We start from the raw sequence: 18,135 nt of genomic DNA, 5'->3' as shown, positions 1-18,135 counted from the left end.
TACAGCTTGTCATTCTGATTAGCTCACCTCAAAATTCATGTTTGCCGATATAAATAACATTGAGTGGTTTTCTGAGATGTACATGTTTTTTTAATGAAGAATTAGATAACTAGGCGTACATACTAAATTAGGCACAATCGCTACACTTGTGGGCATTGTAATGTCTCCCTGTGATCTGCATGAAAATAAATGGCGTTAAATGGTTCATTTCGATATTTGTCACATGACGACTTGTTTGTTCAAAGCATGGCTAGAGGAGGGTTCTGCAGGTTTGGAGCTCTGAAATTCACTGTATAGACAGATCGACTGGTGAGGTCACTGTCACTGAATCTCACACAGTTTGTATTGATGCCTCTCTCCCTTCCTCTCTCTTTCCCCTGGTTCTCTCACCATTCTCTCACCTTCACCTTCCCCTTACTCTCTGGCTGACACCTTTCTCTGCCCCCCCCCCCTTATCATTCTCTTCTCAGGGGCACAATATGCCAGCAGCACCAGAGCCCCTCCCCCTGGTGATACGCCGGCCCTCTGGTCAGAAAACCCCTCCCAGCCCGAGTCCTGCCCCCAGACCGGCACTATCTCCTGGCAGGCCGAGATCCATGCTGCTCGTAACTCCCAGGGCGACGTCTCCCAGAGCATGAGCGCCCGCAACTCTGTCCCTGGGGCCACGCCTGCACCGGTCGGCTCGTTGTCACAGAGGAAGAGGCAACAGTACGCCAAGAGCAAGAAGCAGGGCGGCTCCACCAACAGCAGGCCGCCCAGGGCCCTGTTCTGCCTCACCCTGAACAATCCCATCCGCAGAGCCTGCATCAGCCTCGTGGAGTGGAAGTATCCTTTCTGGGGGTCTCAATTGAGATATACAGGGACTCTCTGTGTCCACACATGGAAAACACCTGTTGATGTTGGTCTATTAGTTTACAGGCGAAAGCAGTTCATAATAGTAATTATGGCAAGTTTCATCTCCCAATAGTTAGCATCAGGCCCCCTTCCAAGCAACAAACAAAATAATTTATGTTGCAGTCTCCATAGTAAATGTTTTCAGCTAAAGAAGAGAAAAGACTATCAGACCAGACCCCAACTGAAAACACTCTATCAGACCAGACCCCAACTGAAAACACTCTATCAGACCAGACCCCAGGTGGAAACACTCTATCAGACCAGGCCCCAGGTGAAAACACTCTATCAGACCAGACCCCAGATGGAAACACTCTATCAGACCAGACCCCAACTGAAAACACTCTATCAGACCAGACCCCAACTGAAAACACTCTATCAGACCAGACCCCAACTGAAAACACTCTATCAGACCAGACCCCAACTGAAAACACTCTATCAGACCAGACCCCAGGTGGAAACACTCTGTCAGACCAGACCCCAGGTGGAAACACTCTATCAGACCAGACCCCAGGTGAAAACACTCTATCAGACCAGACCCCAGATGGAAACACTCTATCAGACCAGACCCCAACTGAAAACACTCTATCAGACCAGACCCCAGGTGAAAACACTCTATCAGACCAGACCCCAGGTGAAAACACTCTATCAGACTAGACCCCAGGTGAAAACACTATCAGACCAGACCCCAGGTGAAAACACTCTATCAGACCAGACCCCAGGTGGAAACACTCTATCAGACCAGACCCCAGGTGAAAACACTATCAGACCAGACCCCAGGTGAAACTCTATCAGACCAGACCCCAGGTGAAAACACTCTATCAGACCAGACCCCAGGTGGAAACACTCTATTAGACCAGACCCCAGGTGGAAACACTCTATCAGACCAGACCCCAGGTGGAAACACTCTATCAGACCAGACCCCAGGTGAAAACACTCTATCAGACCAGACCCCAGGTGGAAACACTCTATCAGACCAGACCCCAGGTGAAAACACTCTATCAGACCAGACCCCAGGTGGAAACACTCTATTAGACCAGACCCCAGGTGGAAACAGTCTAAAGAGTTCATTAAAGTTTAGTTCTGAATGCAGCCACCACAGAAAGTATCCAGTGTGTTTTCTAAAGATGATGTATTAAGACAATCCCATGATAAGGAGTAATTTCTCTACCATATATCAGCATGACGATGTTGCTGTATTTAAACATGTTTGCTTTGATCATTGTTTTTTTTACTTCATAAGATCCAAGATCATTTCTGGATTTCCCCCCTGCCTTTACATGACTGCAACTTTGAACATTGTTCCTTGACCGTTTGCCTCAGACCCTTTGATATCTTTATACTGCTCTCTATTTTTGCCAACTGTGTGGCCTTAGCTGTTTACATTCCCTTCCCTGAGGACGACTCCAACTCCACCAACCACGACCTGGTGAGTAGTCTATTCAACCCTACAGTATAGCTGGTCTTCAGGAAGTGAAAATGGTCTATTGTATTTCTGTGATTCTTTTCTTCTTCTATTGAATACTGAATTGACCGTGGCATGGATGGACCATGTTACACCTTCACCCTGCTGAATCAGGGTACATTCAGGAATTGCACAGTTTTATGGCTGAAACGCATTGGTTCTACTTTTTAATAATACAGATGCTTTTCATTTAATTCCATTGTCCTCCAAGAGTTTCTGAATCTCTTCTCTACTCCTGTACCCTGTATGGCGTCAGGGGTTTCCTGACACCATATGGTAATGTATCATGCTTCTTTTGTTGACCTAAACGGTATGCTACGCTAGTCTGTTCTGGAGGTCATCAGTCCTGTGTGTCACACCCATTCTCTTCCACATACAGTAGTGAGGGCTTGGAGAGAAACCCTGTTAGTTTGTTTATGGTGCTGATATAATCATACACGCAGACTGTGTGTGCAGTGTAGCATAACAGCAACGAGTAATTTAAAATGATGAAATAGAATCATTTACAATGAGCAGTTATAATTAGAATTAAAATGATAGTTCTATGACCAGTTATATGTCAATCGACAGTCTTTAACAGTGATCAGAAAACAGATGATAATTAACTAGATGTAACAGGTCAAATGTCTTATTCAAATGTCTTATTCAATTCCATTTTGACACCCAGCTGTATACTTGTGTGATAGATTGACCATCTATGTCAGTTCTATTCCATCTCCCAGCATGCACTGTATATCCAATGGCTTGCCAGTCTCTAGAAATAAACTACAAATCAATTTGATCGTCAGGCCTCTAACTGTTAGAATGTGAAAAGATGGCTGTCCCCTTTAGATGATTTATACTGGAAGACACATGCCCAGACACATGGCCATGATCCCTAAACAGATGGAGGAAACAGAGTAGTAACGCTCCCCAAGTCTCTAGTCAGCAGCATCTCCTGTCCAACCTTTATTTGATGGTTTTCACTATTCTGAGTTCTCGTCAGAATAAACAATAGTAGGAAGGAAATCATATAATTGATTGATGTTGGACATTTCTTGTGGTATAAGTCTGTTTTGAACACATTTTGAGAGAGAAATGTACAGCGTCACCGCCTCTTGTTTCTTGTGTATGACTTGTATAGAAGCAGTAGGCAGTATTGCGTCGACAGGGGAAGATGCTGTTTCCGCCATCATGGTTATTATGGAAGTGAAAGCTAGAGTGAACTGAGTCACTGATTGGTTTTCCCTTAGGACAGTAGTTAGGTCAAATATTTCAAAAATTATACTATCCAACATCTGAGGATTTCTACTGTGAAACCGTAGAGATTCAGGTGATTGGGACATGTTATCTTCCTGTCTTCGTTAAAGCAGATAGTTTATGGTATCTAAAGTCTTTCTGGGAAATGTGGTTTTAGATTTCTTTGAACCTGTTGTGTGAGTTGGCATGAGTTAGCTACTTTCCTGTGTCTTTGCACAACAGACAGACAGACAGACAGACAGACAGACAGACAGACAGACAGACAGACAGACAGACAGACAGACAGACAGACAGACAGACAGACAGACAGACAGACAGACAGACAGTTGCATCAAGAGAGAGGAGCCTGCGTCATATGGCCTTTCCTTGTCTGCTCTCACAATAACATTTCTGAACAGGGAGGGGTGTGTCAGTTAGCATGAATTAAACCTAAACCAACAGGTGTGTGTGTGTGTGTGTGTGTGTGTGTGTCTGTGAAAGGTCCTAATCTGTCAAAACCTTGAATCCACTCTCTCATAGGGGGTAATAGACATTCAAACACTGTAATGGATCAGTAGAAGTTCCGATCGGGAGCATGAATGAGTGTGTCTGGAAGAGGATTGAGTGTCCTGCTGTGTGACGGTCTCTTAGGGGCTTGAGACCTTCTCCCTCTCAGTGTGTATCATTGAGCATGACTACTCACGCCAGTGTGGCTCTTGATCTGTGGGAATATGTGCTAGGAATATCCTAGTGTGTGTGTGTGTGTGTGTGTGTGTGTGTGTGTGTGTGCATGCATGCTCACATGTGTGTCTCTGTGATTGTGTGTGTGGCCAGGTTTGGAGGATTAAGCTGTGCTGTGGATTAGTGGGTAGTAGATGAGGTTGTGCAGAGGGAGAGGGGAGGGGGAGAGAAGGAAAGAGAGGGAGAGGGGAGGGAGAGGGCAGGGTTTAGGCCGGGAGAGGGGGCAGGGTGTAGGCCAGGAGAGGCAGAGGGGGCAGGGTGTAGGCCGGGGCAGGGTGTAGGCCAGGAGAGGGAGAGGGGGCAGGGTGTAGGCCAGGAGAGGGAGAGGGAGCAGGGTGTAGGCCAGGAGAGGGGGCAGGGTATAGGCCGGGGCAGGGTGTAGGCCAGGAGAGGGAGAGGGGGCAGGGTGTAGGCCAGGAGAGGCAGAGGGTGTAGGCCAGGAGAGGCAGAGGGTGTAGGCCAGGAGAGGGAGCAGGGTGTAGGCCAGGAGAGGGAGCAGGGTGTAGGCCAGGAGAGGGAGCAGGGTGTAGGCCAGGGAGAGGGAGCAGGGTGTAGGCCAGGCCAGGCCAGGTGAGGGAGAGGGGGCAGGGTGTAGGCCGGGGCAGGGTGTAGGCCAGGAGAGGGAGAGGGGGCAGGGTGTAGGCCAGGAGAGGGTGCAGGGTGTAGGCCAGGAGAGGGTGTGGGGGCAGGGTGTAGGCCAGGAAAGGGGGCAGGGTGTGGAGCAGGGTGTAGGCCGGGGCTCGGTGTAGGCCAGGAGAGGGGGCAGGGTGTAGGCCGGGGCTCGGTGTAGGCCTGGAGAGGGGTGTAGGCCGCACGTGGGAGGTGGGTCTGTGGAATGAAGGAGGGTTTAACAGTGGATAATGTGACTGTCTCTGTTTGGGTCTGACCCCTGCTGTGGCTCTGGCTGTGGCTGAATGATGATTAGGATCATATTGAGCTTGGCTATGATTTGATGGGTACTTATACTTATGACCTTTGACCACTAGCATACTGCATGGCCAATTCATATAATTCATAATCCAATGAGCGAGCCAGGACCCAACAGTTACAGCATAAACAAACAGTATATGTATGTGTATATGTATGTACTGTATGTATGTGTATATGTATGTATATTTTTTACTGCTCTAGGGATATAATTATTGTTTGGATAGCCTTATTTATTATTATGTATTGATTTATATCAATTAAAAAAACAACTTTTTATGCGATGTGCACTGCAGAGAACACCGGAAGAAGAATTATCACAGAATTATCTCAGTGAATAATTGTAATGTTTGGTTATTTGACAATTAATCCCGTAAGGGATGTTTTGCCAACTGGCGATTTGACACAAAAATAAAATGTCATTAATTCATTTTTAAATAAACATTTAATTCAACAGTTCAATAACACTGGAAAGCCAATCCAAATAAAAACACCAAGGACGGATGTTTACTGTCCTTTGTGTTACTCTGTTTGGGGATTTTATTCCCCAGAGATACTTTCATGTAGAGAACAATTGTTTATGGGTGGTTTATTTGATTATGTGTTGTCAAGGTCTCTGTTTAGATGGAATAGGATGGCTGAATCCGTCCAAATATTTAGACCGTATGTTAGTTGGGATCTGAGATAAAGCTTTTTTTAATGTTACTGTTACTCAATGAGTTGTAAGGGAGAGTGTCGCAGCAGTCTAAGGCACGGCTTCACTACAGTCCCTGGTTCGAATCCAGGCTGTATCACATCCGGCCGTGATTGGGAGTCCCATAGGGTGGCGCACAATTGGCCCAGTGTCGTCCGGAGTAGGCTGTAAATAAGAATTTGTTCTTATCTGACTTTCCGAGGTAAATAAATCAAAAGTAAGGGGTTTTGGGCTGCATTCCCATTCTGAGCCTAACAGACATTGTCTTGGAGAAAAGGCATAAAGCCATGTTAGTGTTTTAAAAGGTCTTCCTGTCTTAGTGGGTGAATTTTCTCTCACTGCATTTAGAACCAATTGTGTATATATGTGTGTGTGTATATGTGTGTGTGTGTTTCCATATAATATGTGTGTGTTATCCATGACATATTCAACAAACAGCATTCTGTGCAGACAAAATGTATTGTGTGTGTGTGTCTTATTCCCGAAGAAAATGTCAGGTTGCGTCTTACTCTCTGTTAGGGATTAAAGGTTTTGCCAGAAAGGAAAGGAAATGAGACTCAGGCTAAACAGCATACTGGCCATGTGCGTGTGTGTGTGTGCGTGTGTGTGAGAGCAAGAGCGAGATAGAAAGATAGAGGCAGACTTTTGGTGAATGTGTTCAGAGGATTTCTTTATTCCACTGTAAGACTCTCTGTCTCCCAGTCTCACTGTTTATTTATTTCTCTTGAAGTCTGATAGATTGACTACCTACTAAAAACTTTAGTAATGGGTTGTAAAATCTATCTAATTAGAAAAATGGAAATGTTGGCTGAGATACAGTGGCCAGCTTGTGTACGAACAGTACTTCCCCAGGATGGTGAGTTCTATTATTTTGGTGGCGTTCCCACTTTCCACTGTTTGGGTTGTGTTACTCAAATCAAATCAAAGTTTATTTGTCAAACTCACAGGTTACAGAATAGTATACTCAATACAATGAAATGCTTATTTGTCAGCTCTCCTCTCATTAGAGCAACAGTTACAAAATAAGTACAGTATAGTTGAGTGCATGGTTATAATGCTACTCTAAGAACACAGGTGTTCGTATGAAAGGTCTTATCCCCATTTGAGACCGCGTACACTGAGTGTACAAAACATTAGGAACACCTGCTCTTTCCATGACATAGACTGACCTGGTGAATCCAGGTGAACGCTATGATCCCTTATCGATGTCACTTGTTAAATCCACTTCAATCAGTGTAGATGAAGGGGAGGAGACAGGTTAGAAAAGGATGTTTAAGCCTTGAGATAATTGAAACATGGATTGTGTATATGTGCCATTCAGAGGGTGAATGGGCAAGACAAAAGATTGAAGTGCCTTTGAACCGGGTATGGTAGTAGGTGCTAGGCGCACTGGTTTGAGTGTGTCAAGAACTGCAACGCTGCTGGGCTTTTCACACTCAACAGTTTCCCGTGTGTATCAAGAATGGTCCACCACCCAAAGGACTTCCAGCCAACTTGATACAACTGAGGGAAGTATTGGAGTCAACATGGGCCAGCATCCCTGTGGAACGATTTCGACACCTTGTAGAGTCCATGTCCTAACGAAGTGAGGCTCTTCTGAGAGCAAAAAGGAGTGCAACTCAATATTAGGAAGCTTGATGTTCATTATTGTTCACTATAATAGCACAGTACAGTTTAAACTGGGGCTTGGGAAGGTGGCAGTGCTGAGAACAGATATCCATTGATCGTGTCATGCTCCCAGAGCTGTGTGGTGCGTGACAGGGTATGAGGCTGGGCGAGGCGCTGCACCCCAGGCAGCATTATTACGGCCTCATTTCAGCTTGCGCCTCATTACAAACAGGAAGTGCTGTGCTGTCCTCAGGGGGAGCCGGCCGCTTCGAGACCAACACACTGAGCCTGGATGCTGGGCTTTAAAATTAGACACACACACACGTAGTACACGTGCATCATGATGACACACACACGTGTAGTACATGTGCACCATGTGGACACACACACATACATAGTACACGTGCACCATGTGGACACACACACACACGTAGTACATGTGCATCATGATGACACACACACGTGTAGTACATGTGCACCATGTGGACGCACACACATACGTAGTACACGTGCACCATGTGGACACACACACACACACACGTAGTACATGTGCACCATGCGAACACACACACACGTAGTACATGTGCACCATGTGGGGACACACACATACGTAGTACACGTGCACCATGTGGACACACACACGTAGCACACGTGCACCATGTGGACACACACAAACGTAGTACACGTACACCATGCGGACACACACACACGTAGTACACGTGCACCATGTGGACACACACACATACGTAGTACACGTGCACCATGTGGACACACACACATACGTAGTACATGTGCACCATGATGACACACACACACGTAGTACACGTGCACCATGATGACACACACACACGTAGTACACGTGCACCATGATGACACACACACACATACGTAGTACACGTGCACCATGTGGACACACACACATACGTAGTACACGTGCACCATGATGACACACACACACATGTAGTACACGTGCACCATGATGACACACACACACGTAGTACACGTGCACCATGCGGACACACACACACATGTAGTACATGTGCACCATGTGGACACACACACGTAGTACACGTGCACCATGATGACACACACACACGTAGTACACGTGCACCATGTGGACACACACACACGCAGTACACGTCCACCATGATGACACACATACGTAGTACACGTGCACCATGTGGACACACACACATACGTAGTACATGTGCACCATGATGACACACACACATAGTACACGTTCACCATGATGACACACATACGTAGTACACGTGCACCATGATGACACACACATACGTAGTACATGTGCACCATGATGACACACACACGTAGTACACGTGCACCATGATGACACACACACACACACACACACACACACACGTAGTACACGTGCACCATGTGGACACACACACACACACGTAGTACACGTTCACCATGATGACACACATACGTAGTACACGTGCACCATGATGACACACACATACGTAGTACACGTGCACCATGATGACACACACACATAGTACACGTTCACCATGATGACACACATACGTAGTACACGTGCACCATGTGGACACACACACATACGTAGTACATGTGCACCATGATGACACACACACACGTAGTACACGTGCACCATGATGACACACACATACGTAGTACACGTGCACCATGTGGACACACACACATACGTAGTACACGTGCACCATGATGACACACACACGTAGTACACGTGCACCATGATGACACACACACACACACGTAGTACACGTGCACCATGTGGACACACACATACGTAGTACAGGTGCACCATGATGACACACACACGTAGTACACGTGCGCCATGATGACACACACACACACACACGTAGTACACGTGCACCATGATGACACACACACACACACACGTAGTACACGTGCACCATGTGGACACACACACATACGTAGTACACGTGCACCATGTGGACACACACACATACGTAGTACATGTGCACCATGATGACACACACACGTAGTACACGTTCACCATGATGACACACACACACGTAGTACACGTGCACCATGTGGACACACACACATACGTAGTACACGTGCACCATGTGGACACACACACATACGTAGTACATGTGCACAATGATGACACACACACGTAGTACACGTTCACCATGATGACACACATACGTAGTACACGTGCACCATGATGACACACACATACGTAGTACACGTGCACCATGTGGACACACACACATATGTAGTACATGTGCACCATGATGACACACACACGTAGTACACTTTCACCATGATGACACACATAAGTAGTACACGTGCACCATGATGACACACACATACGTAGTACACGTGCACCATGATGACACACACACACGTAGTACACGTGCACCATGTGGACACACACACATACGTAGTACACGTGCACCATGATGACACACACATACATAGTACACGTGCACCATGATGACACACACATACGTAGTACACGTGCACCATGATGACACACACATACGTAGTACACGTGCACCATGATGACACACACGTAGTACACGTGCACCACGATGACACACACATACGTAGTACACGTGCACCATGATGACACACATACGTAGTACACGTGCACCATGATGACACACATACGTAGTACACGTGCACCATGATGACACACACATACATAGTACACGTGCACCATGATGACACACGCATACGTAGTACACGTGCACCATGATGACACACACACGTAGTACACGTGCACCATGATGACACACACATACATAGTACACGTGCACCATGATGACACACACATACGTAGTACACGTGCACCATGTTGACACACACACATACGTAGTACACGTGCACCATGATGACACACACACATACGTAGTACACGTGCACCATGATGACACACACACATACGTAGTACATTTGCACCATGATGACACACACACACGTAGTACACATGCACCATGATGACACACACACACACGTAGTACACGTGCACCATGATGACACACACACATACACAAATCCTAAATCTTAAGCTTTGACACATAGTTTAGGGAATGCTATTAATTCACCCTCACGCCAGAGGAAAACACTGTTCTCAGTCCCCTCACTAGATAACCTAAATGTTACCACAGCAGAATGTGTGGACAGGCGTCTTACAGCCGACTGGTCAGGGCTCAGAGCCAGCAGTCAGCAGTCAGAGACATGAATGGCAACAACAAAAGGAAAACAACACACTGTACAACACAACACAAAGACAGCCTCTCTCTTTCCTGGGACTGTGGAGAACAGAAACAAATGTTTGCATGCAGTAGTACATACGGTCATTTTATCTCTGGTGGATGGGGATGTAGTGGCCCTGGTTCGGTCATTATCACTCATTTCAACTTAATGGTGTGAGAATGTTCTCCTTTTGACGCTCTAAATAATGACAAGGTCAACACATATCCTTGTGTGTATCTGGATGAAATCTAGAGGAGAGAGGAGGACCAGCACTTACTGTTTTCTACAGTATTACCCTCACACTGTGATCACGCATGCAGTGTGTGTGTGTGTGTGTGTGTGTGTGTGGGTGTGTGGGTGTGTGGGTGGGTGGAATGTCAACAGAATTTTGTCCCTCAGAGTGGTTCTTGGGTCTGGGTGAGGTGTCAACAATTTTTCGGCACTGGTGCTTTTAGGTCTTGTGAAATGTCAACAGCAGTTGGCTTCACGCGTGTTAGTCTCATGTAACTTATTTTGTTTTGTGAAATGTCAACGGAGGATCTGTAGCAGTCACTGTATGTCCAGGCCCTAAAGTGGTTTGTGTTTTAGATGTTTTATTGTCACACACGTGTGTGTATATTCTATCCTATTGTTGCCTACGAGTTAAAAAAAATACTTGCCCTCATGGCTTTAGTTCCTCTGACGATAGTCATGTAGTGAACCAGGGATGTAGTGGCCCTGGTTCGGTCATTTTATCTCTCTGGTGGATGGGGATGTTAGTGGCCCTGGTTCGGTCATTTTATCTCTCTGGTGGATGGGGATGTAGTGGCCCTGGTTCGGTCATTTTATCTCTGGTGGATGGGGATGTAGTGGCCCTGGTTCGGTCATTTTATCTCTGGTGGATGGGGATGTAGTGGCCCTGGTTCGGTCATTTTATCTCTCTGGTGGATGGGGATGTAGTGGCCCTGGTTCGGTCATTTTATCTCTCTGGTGGATGGGGATGTAGTGGCCCTGGTTCGGTCATTTTATCTCTCTGGTGGATGGGGTTGTTAGTGGCCCTGGTTCGGTCATTTTATCTCTCTGGTGGATGTAGTGGCCCTGGTTCGGTCATTTTATCTCTGGTGGATGGGGATGTAGTGGCCCTGGTTCGGTCGTTTTATCTCTCTGGTAGATGGGGATGTTAGTGGCCCTGGTTCGGTCATTTTATCTCTCTGGTGGATGGGGATGTAGTGGCCCTGGTTCGGTCATTTTATCTCTCTGGTGGATGGGGATGTAGTGGCCCTGGTTCGGTCATTTTATCTCTCTGGTGGATGGGGATGTAGTGGCCCTGGTTCGGTCATTTTATCTCTGGTGGATGGGGATGTAGTGGCCCTGGTTCGGTCATTTTATCTCTGGTGGATGGGGATGTAGTGGCCCTGGTTCGGTCATTTTATCTCTGGTGGATGGGGATGTTAGTGGCCCTGGTTCGGTCATTTTATCTCTCTGGTAGATGGGGATGTAGTGGCCCTGGTTCGGTCATTTTATCTCTCTGGTAGATGGGGATGTAGTGGCCCTGGTTCGGTCATTTTATCTCTCTGGTAGATGGGGATGTAGTGGCCCTGGTTCGGTCATTTTATCTCTCTGGTAGATGGGGATGTTAGTGGCCCTGGTTCGGTCATTTTATCTCTGGTGGATGGGGATGTAGTGGCCCTGGTTCGGTCATTTTATCTCTGGTGGATGGGGATGTTAGTGGCCCTGGTTCGGTCATTTTATCTCTCTGGTAGATGGGGATGTAGTGGCCCTGGTTCGGTCATTTTATCTCTGGTGGATGGGGATGTAGTGGCCCTGGTTCGGTCATTTTATCTCTGGTGGATGGGGATGTAGTGGCCCTGGTTCGGTCATTTTATCTCTGGTGGATGGGGATGTAGTGGCCCTGGTTCGGTAATTTTATCTCTGGTGGATGGGGATGTAGTGGCCCTGGTTCGGTCATTTTATCTCTGGTGGATGGGGATGTAGTGGCCCTGGTTCGGTCATTTTATCTCTGGTGGATGGGGATGTAGTGGCCCTGGTTCGGTCATTTTATCTCTGGTGGATGGGGATGTAGTGGCCCTGGTTCGGTCATTTTATCTCTCTGGTGGATGGGGATGTAGTGGCCCTGGTTCGGTCATTTTATCTCTGGTGGATGGGGATGTAGTGGCCCTGGTTCGGTCATTTTATCTCTCTGGTGGATGGGGATGTAGTGGCCCTGGTTCGGTCATTTTATCTCTCTGGTGGATGGGGATGTAGTGGCCCTGGTTCGGTCATTTTATCTCTCTGGTGGATGGGGATGTAGTGGCCCTGGTTCGGTCATTTTATCTCTGGTGGATGGGGATGTAGTGGCCCTGGTTCGGTCATTTTATCTCTCTGGTGGATGGGGATGTAGTGGCCCTGGTTCGGTCATTTTATCTCTCTGGTGGATGGGGATGTAGTGGCCCTGGTTCGGTCATTTTATCTCTGGTGGATGGGGATGTAGTGGCCCTGGTTCGGTCATTTTATCTCTCTGGTAGATGGGGATGTAGTGGCCCTGGTTCGGTCATTTTATCTCTCTGGTGGATGTAGTGGCCCTGGTTCGGTCATGTTATCCCTTTGTGAGATCGGGATGGGGGATAATGATAGGGATGATGATGAAGACAGAGATGTTGGGTGATGATGATGATGTGGATGAGAATTCTGCTGCTGCTGCTGATGGTGACGATGATGATGATGATTATGATGGAATGGAAGGATTGTAAACAGTGTGCTAGCTGTGAGAGAGCTCGTTTGTTTTAATCATGCCTTCTAAAGCCCAGTGAAAGCGGATTACTGCAGCCATGCCTGTGCAGCTGGAACGTGCCTGGCTGCCTGCAGCCTGATGCCTGTTACACCATTTTGTCATCAAATGTCCCCTGTCATCAATCTCTCTCTGTTGTCAGAGAGTCATCCTCTCATTTCCTTTCTCAGCTGTTTCCTCACTCACTCACTCACTCACTCACTTTTCTGGAACCATGATGATGGGTTATGGGGATAGAGAGATGGAGGGATGGAGGGAGCCGTGATTAGGTTGGAATGGGTTTGACTTGAGAGATTGATTTGATTTATTAGGATCCCCATTAGCCGACGCCAATGGAGACAGCTAGTCTTATAATGAAAAATACATTACAGACAAAATACTTTACAATTCTACATACATACTACATGTTCATGTTTTTAAATGTATCTATTAGTTCCACATACATGTCAGTACATATACACAACACGTAGGTCACGTGGGGGAGAGGCGTGAGGTGTTGCTTTCTTTGTTGTTTGAAACCAGGTTTGCTGTTCACTTGTGCTATTTAGGATGGAAGGGAGTTCCATTCCAACATCGCTCTGTATAATACTGTATGTTTCCTTTCATTTGTTCTGGACCTGGGGACTGTGAAAAGACCCCTGGTGGCATGTCTGGTAGGATAAGTGTGTGTGTCAGTGCTGTGTGTAAGTTCACTATGCAAACCATTTGGAAGTAACGTAGTCAGTCTTACCTCAACTCTTAGCCAAGAGAGACTGACATGCATAGTATTAATATTAGCCATCTGATTATAATGTAGAGCAAGATGTTCTGGACCAGCTGCTGCTTAACTAGGTCTTTCTTTGCAGTACTTGACCATGTGATGACAATAATCAAGATAAGATAAAACTAGAGCCTGTAGGACTTGCTTTGTGGAGTTTGGTGTCAAAATATAGGATAATCTCTTCATTACGGACAGACCTCTCCCCATCTTTACCATTGAATCTATATGTTTTGACCATGACAGTTTACAATCTAAGGCAATGGCAAGTAATTTAATCTCCTCAACTTGTTCATTACCAGATACAGCTGAGGTTTAGAACTTAGGGAATGATTTGTACCAGATACAATGCTCTTAGTTGTAGAGATGTTTAGGACCCGTTTTTTACTGGTGCCCCATTGCAAAACAGACTGCAACTCTTTGTTAAGGGTTTCCGTGACATCATTAGCTGTGGTTGCTGATGCATATATGGTTGAATCATCAGCATACATGGACACACATGCTTTGTTTAATGCCAGTGGCAGGTAATTGGTAAAAATAGAAAAGAGTAGAGGGCTTAGAGAGCTGCTCTGCGGTATACCACACTTTACATGTTTGACATTAGAGAAGCTTCCATTAAAGAACACTCTCTGAGTTGTATTAGATAGATAGCTCGGAATCCACGATATGGCAGAGGTTGAAAAGCCATAACACATATGTTTACACAATAACAGGTTATAGTCAATAATATCAAAGGCTGCGCTGAAATCTAACAGTACAGCTCCCACAATATTATTATTATGAATTTCTTTCAACCAATCATCAGTCATTTGTGTCAGTGCAGTACATGTTGAGTGCCCTTCTATATAAGCATGCCAAAAGTCTGTTATTTTGTTTACAGAGAAATAGCATTGTATTTGGTCAAACACATTTTTTTACAAGTTTGCTAAGAGCTTGCAGCAAGCTGATAGGTCTGCAGTTAGAACCAGTAAAGGCCGCTTTACCACTCTTGTGTTCCTGAGGCCTGAGGACAAAGACTTTCCTCTAGGCTCAGATTAAAGATATGACAGATAGGAGTGGCTATAGAGTCAGCTACCATCCTCAGTAGATTTCCATCTAAGTTGTCAATGTAAGAAGGTGTGGCATTATTGATCGATAACAATTATTTTTCCAGCTCTCCTACACTAACTTTACAAAATTCAAACTTGCATTGCTTTTTTTCATTATTCGTTTTTTTATACATGAGTGACGATAGCGCACTGTTCATTGATGGCATTTCCTGCCTAAGTTTGCCCACTTTGCCAATGAAGTAATCATTAAGATAATTGGCAACATCAAATGGTTTTGTGATAAATAAGCCGTCTGATTCAATGAAAGATGGAGTTGAATTTGTGTTTCTGAAGATAGCTTTTGTTTTTCCTCCTCTCTGGTCGTTAACCACATAAGGCCATCCACACAGGGTCAGTCACAGTCACATGCTCCTCTCCTTCAGTCTTAAACCAGCTCCCCAATTCCCTGTGTTACTGATCCCATCACCAAACGTACCCAGTGACCAGCCAAACTGATGTAATGTTGTGACATTAGGTGGCCTTGGGTCTGGGACTAAAACACCAGAATGTGACTTTAATAAGAGCAGGGCTTAACCCCTGTCCTCGCAGGCCGGCCAGGAAGCAGATGCCATGACCAGGTTGTCCAGCCTGTCCCTGTTGTCACGCCCGAGCAACAGAGGTTTAGGGTTAAACTGCAACAGCAAGTCGGTGGGCGTTCTTTGGGACCTGACTGGCACATTTCTCAGAGGTGTTATTTAACCTGTTTTTTCCCGTAACGTCAACAATTGAAAATAGTACATTATTTAGACGAGGAAATTACATTTGTCAAAAAGTTTTTACGTTTACTGATCATTTCAATCGTTTCAGGTCTATGTTAAACAATTTAAAGAGGTTTATGAATCAATTATTTTCAGAGAAAAAAAATAAAAATTAACAATTAAATCTTGGTCCATATCAGTTGGGTCAAAATAAAACATAATATCAGTCTTCTAAATAAATATGACCACTAATAACATTAAAAGGAAATATTTTTTAAATAAATTGTTTATAAATAAAACATATCAGTCTTCCAATAAACATTAACACTAATAACATTAACATTAACGTCCGTATTTATGGCAATGTGATTGAAGTAAATGCAGCGGTTTAGTTACTGTGGTTAAGGATCAGAATGGAGTTTTGTAGCGGGTGCTTGTATTGGTTGATATCTGCCCTTGTTTGTAGTATTTTATCTCTGTGATGAAGGGCTCAATGTCATAGGATCATACTGTAAAATGAGAAGGAGCTACAGATGAATAAACACACAGTACACAGACTTACATCAACACAGACGCGCATACACACAAACACACCACACAGACAGTGCTTATTCCTCAATGTACATGTGTTGGTTTTGAGCTTCTGTGTGTGTCTGTGTGGTGTGTGTTTGTGTGTATGCGCGTCTGTGTTTATGTAAGTGTGTGTACTGTGTGTTTATTCATCTGTTGCTCCTTCTCATTTTACGTAAAGTGTCCTGCTACCATGACAACTGTGTCCATGGAGACTTGAGGGTGTCTGGAAGGAAGTGCTTGCCTCTGAGACTCTCTTTAACCAGGAAGAGCGATGAAGTGAAACTGCTCTATCTGCTGCTTGCCTGCCTGCACACTCCCTCCACTCTGTCTTCTCCACAACATAACCTGGCTGTGCCGGTGCATAAATATATCAATCAATCAATCAAATGTCACCAAGTGCTTTACAGAAACTCAGCCTAAAACCCAAAGAGCAAGCAATGCAGATGCAGAAGCACAGTGGCTAGGAAAAACTCCCTAGAAGGAAGGAACCTAGGAAAAACTCCCTAGAAGGAAGGAACCTAGGAAGAAACTAGAGAGGAACCAGGCTCCGAGGGGTGGCCGGTCCTCTTCTGCTCTTCTGACTCTATCGGATAGAGATTTAAAAGCCATTCACGTCCTTGTACTGTATTTAGTACAATATCAAAATGCACCACTGAACAAATTATGTTTTGTGTAAATGCATGACATTTGGTGTCAAAGAGGACAGGCCACATTGACATTTTAACATTGTTATTATCTATCATACTATCAGTACCAATCAAAATTGGGATTTTGAGAATATTTGAAAAAATCTTGAAATTTACATCATATGAATTTTGAAATGTATTACATAATTAAATTGTTTAAAAACAACATGTTCGATTCTTAATAATTGTTTGGACCAATATACAGTACCAGTCAAAGGTTTGGACACACCTACTCATTACAGGGTTTTTCTTAATTTTTACTATTTTCTACATTGTAAAATAATAGTGAAGACATCAAAACTATGAAATAACACATATGGAATCATGTAGTAACCAAAAACGTGCTAAGCAAATCAAAATAGATTTTTATTTTATTCAAAGTAGCCACCCTTTGCCTTGATGACAGCTTTGCACACCCTTGGCATTCTCTCAACCAGCTTCACGAGGTAGTCAATTGGAATGCATTTCAATTAACAGGTGTGCCTTGTTAAAAGTTCATTTGTGGAATTTCTTTCCTTCTTAATTGAGCCAATCAGTTGTGTTGTGACAAGCTAGGGGTGGTATACAGAAGATATCCCTATTTGGTAAAGACCAAGTTCATATTATGGCAAGAACAGCTCAAATAAGCTAAGCGAAACGACAGTCCATCATTACTTTTTAAAACATGAAGGTCAGTCAATCCAGAAAATTTCAAGAACTTTGAGTGCAGTTGCAAAAACCATCAAGCGCTATGACGAAACTGGCTCTCGTGAGGACCTCCACAGGAAAGGAAGACCCAGAGTTACCTC

At 45.0% G+C, this 18,135-nt stretch overlaps 1 protein-coding gene across 1 annotated transcript in view; it reads left to right on the top strand.

Moving 5' to 3' along the window:
* Positions 1–18,135, top strand: part of LOC110491111 (voltage-dependent L-type calcium channel subunit alpha-1D-like) — a 119,584-nt gene that overhangs the window by 2,721 nt on the left and 98,728 nt on the right. Inside the window, exons 2-3 of the mRNA XM_090203492.1 lie at positions 471–825; positions 2,215–2,320. Coding sequence (XP_090059618.1) covers positions 471–825; positions 2,215–2,320 — 461 coding nt within the window. The remainder of the gene's footprint in view (positions 1–470; positions 826–2,214; positions 2,321–18,135) is intronic.

The sequence above is a fragment of the Oncorhynchus mykiss genome, chromosome 16 (assembly GCF_057628025.1).
Source record: "Oncorhynchus mykiss isolate SJ-2025 chromosome 16, ASM5762802v1, whole genome shotgun sequence".
NCBI lineage: Eukaryota > Metazoa > Chordata > Actinopteri > Salmoniformes > Salmonidae > Oncorhynchus > Oncorhynchus mykiss.
This window is presented reverse-complemented; position numbering and strand designations above follow the sequence as displayed.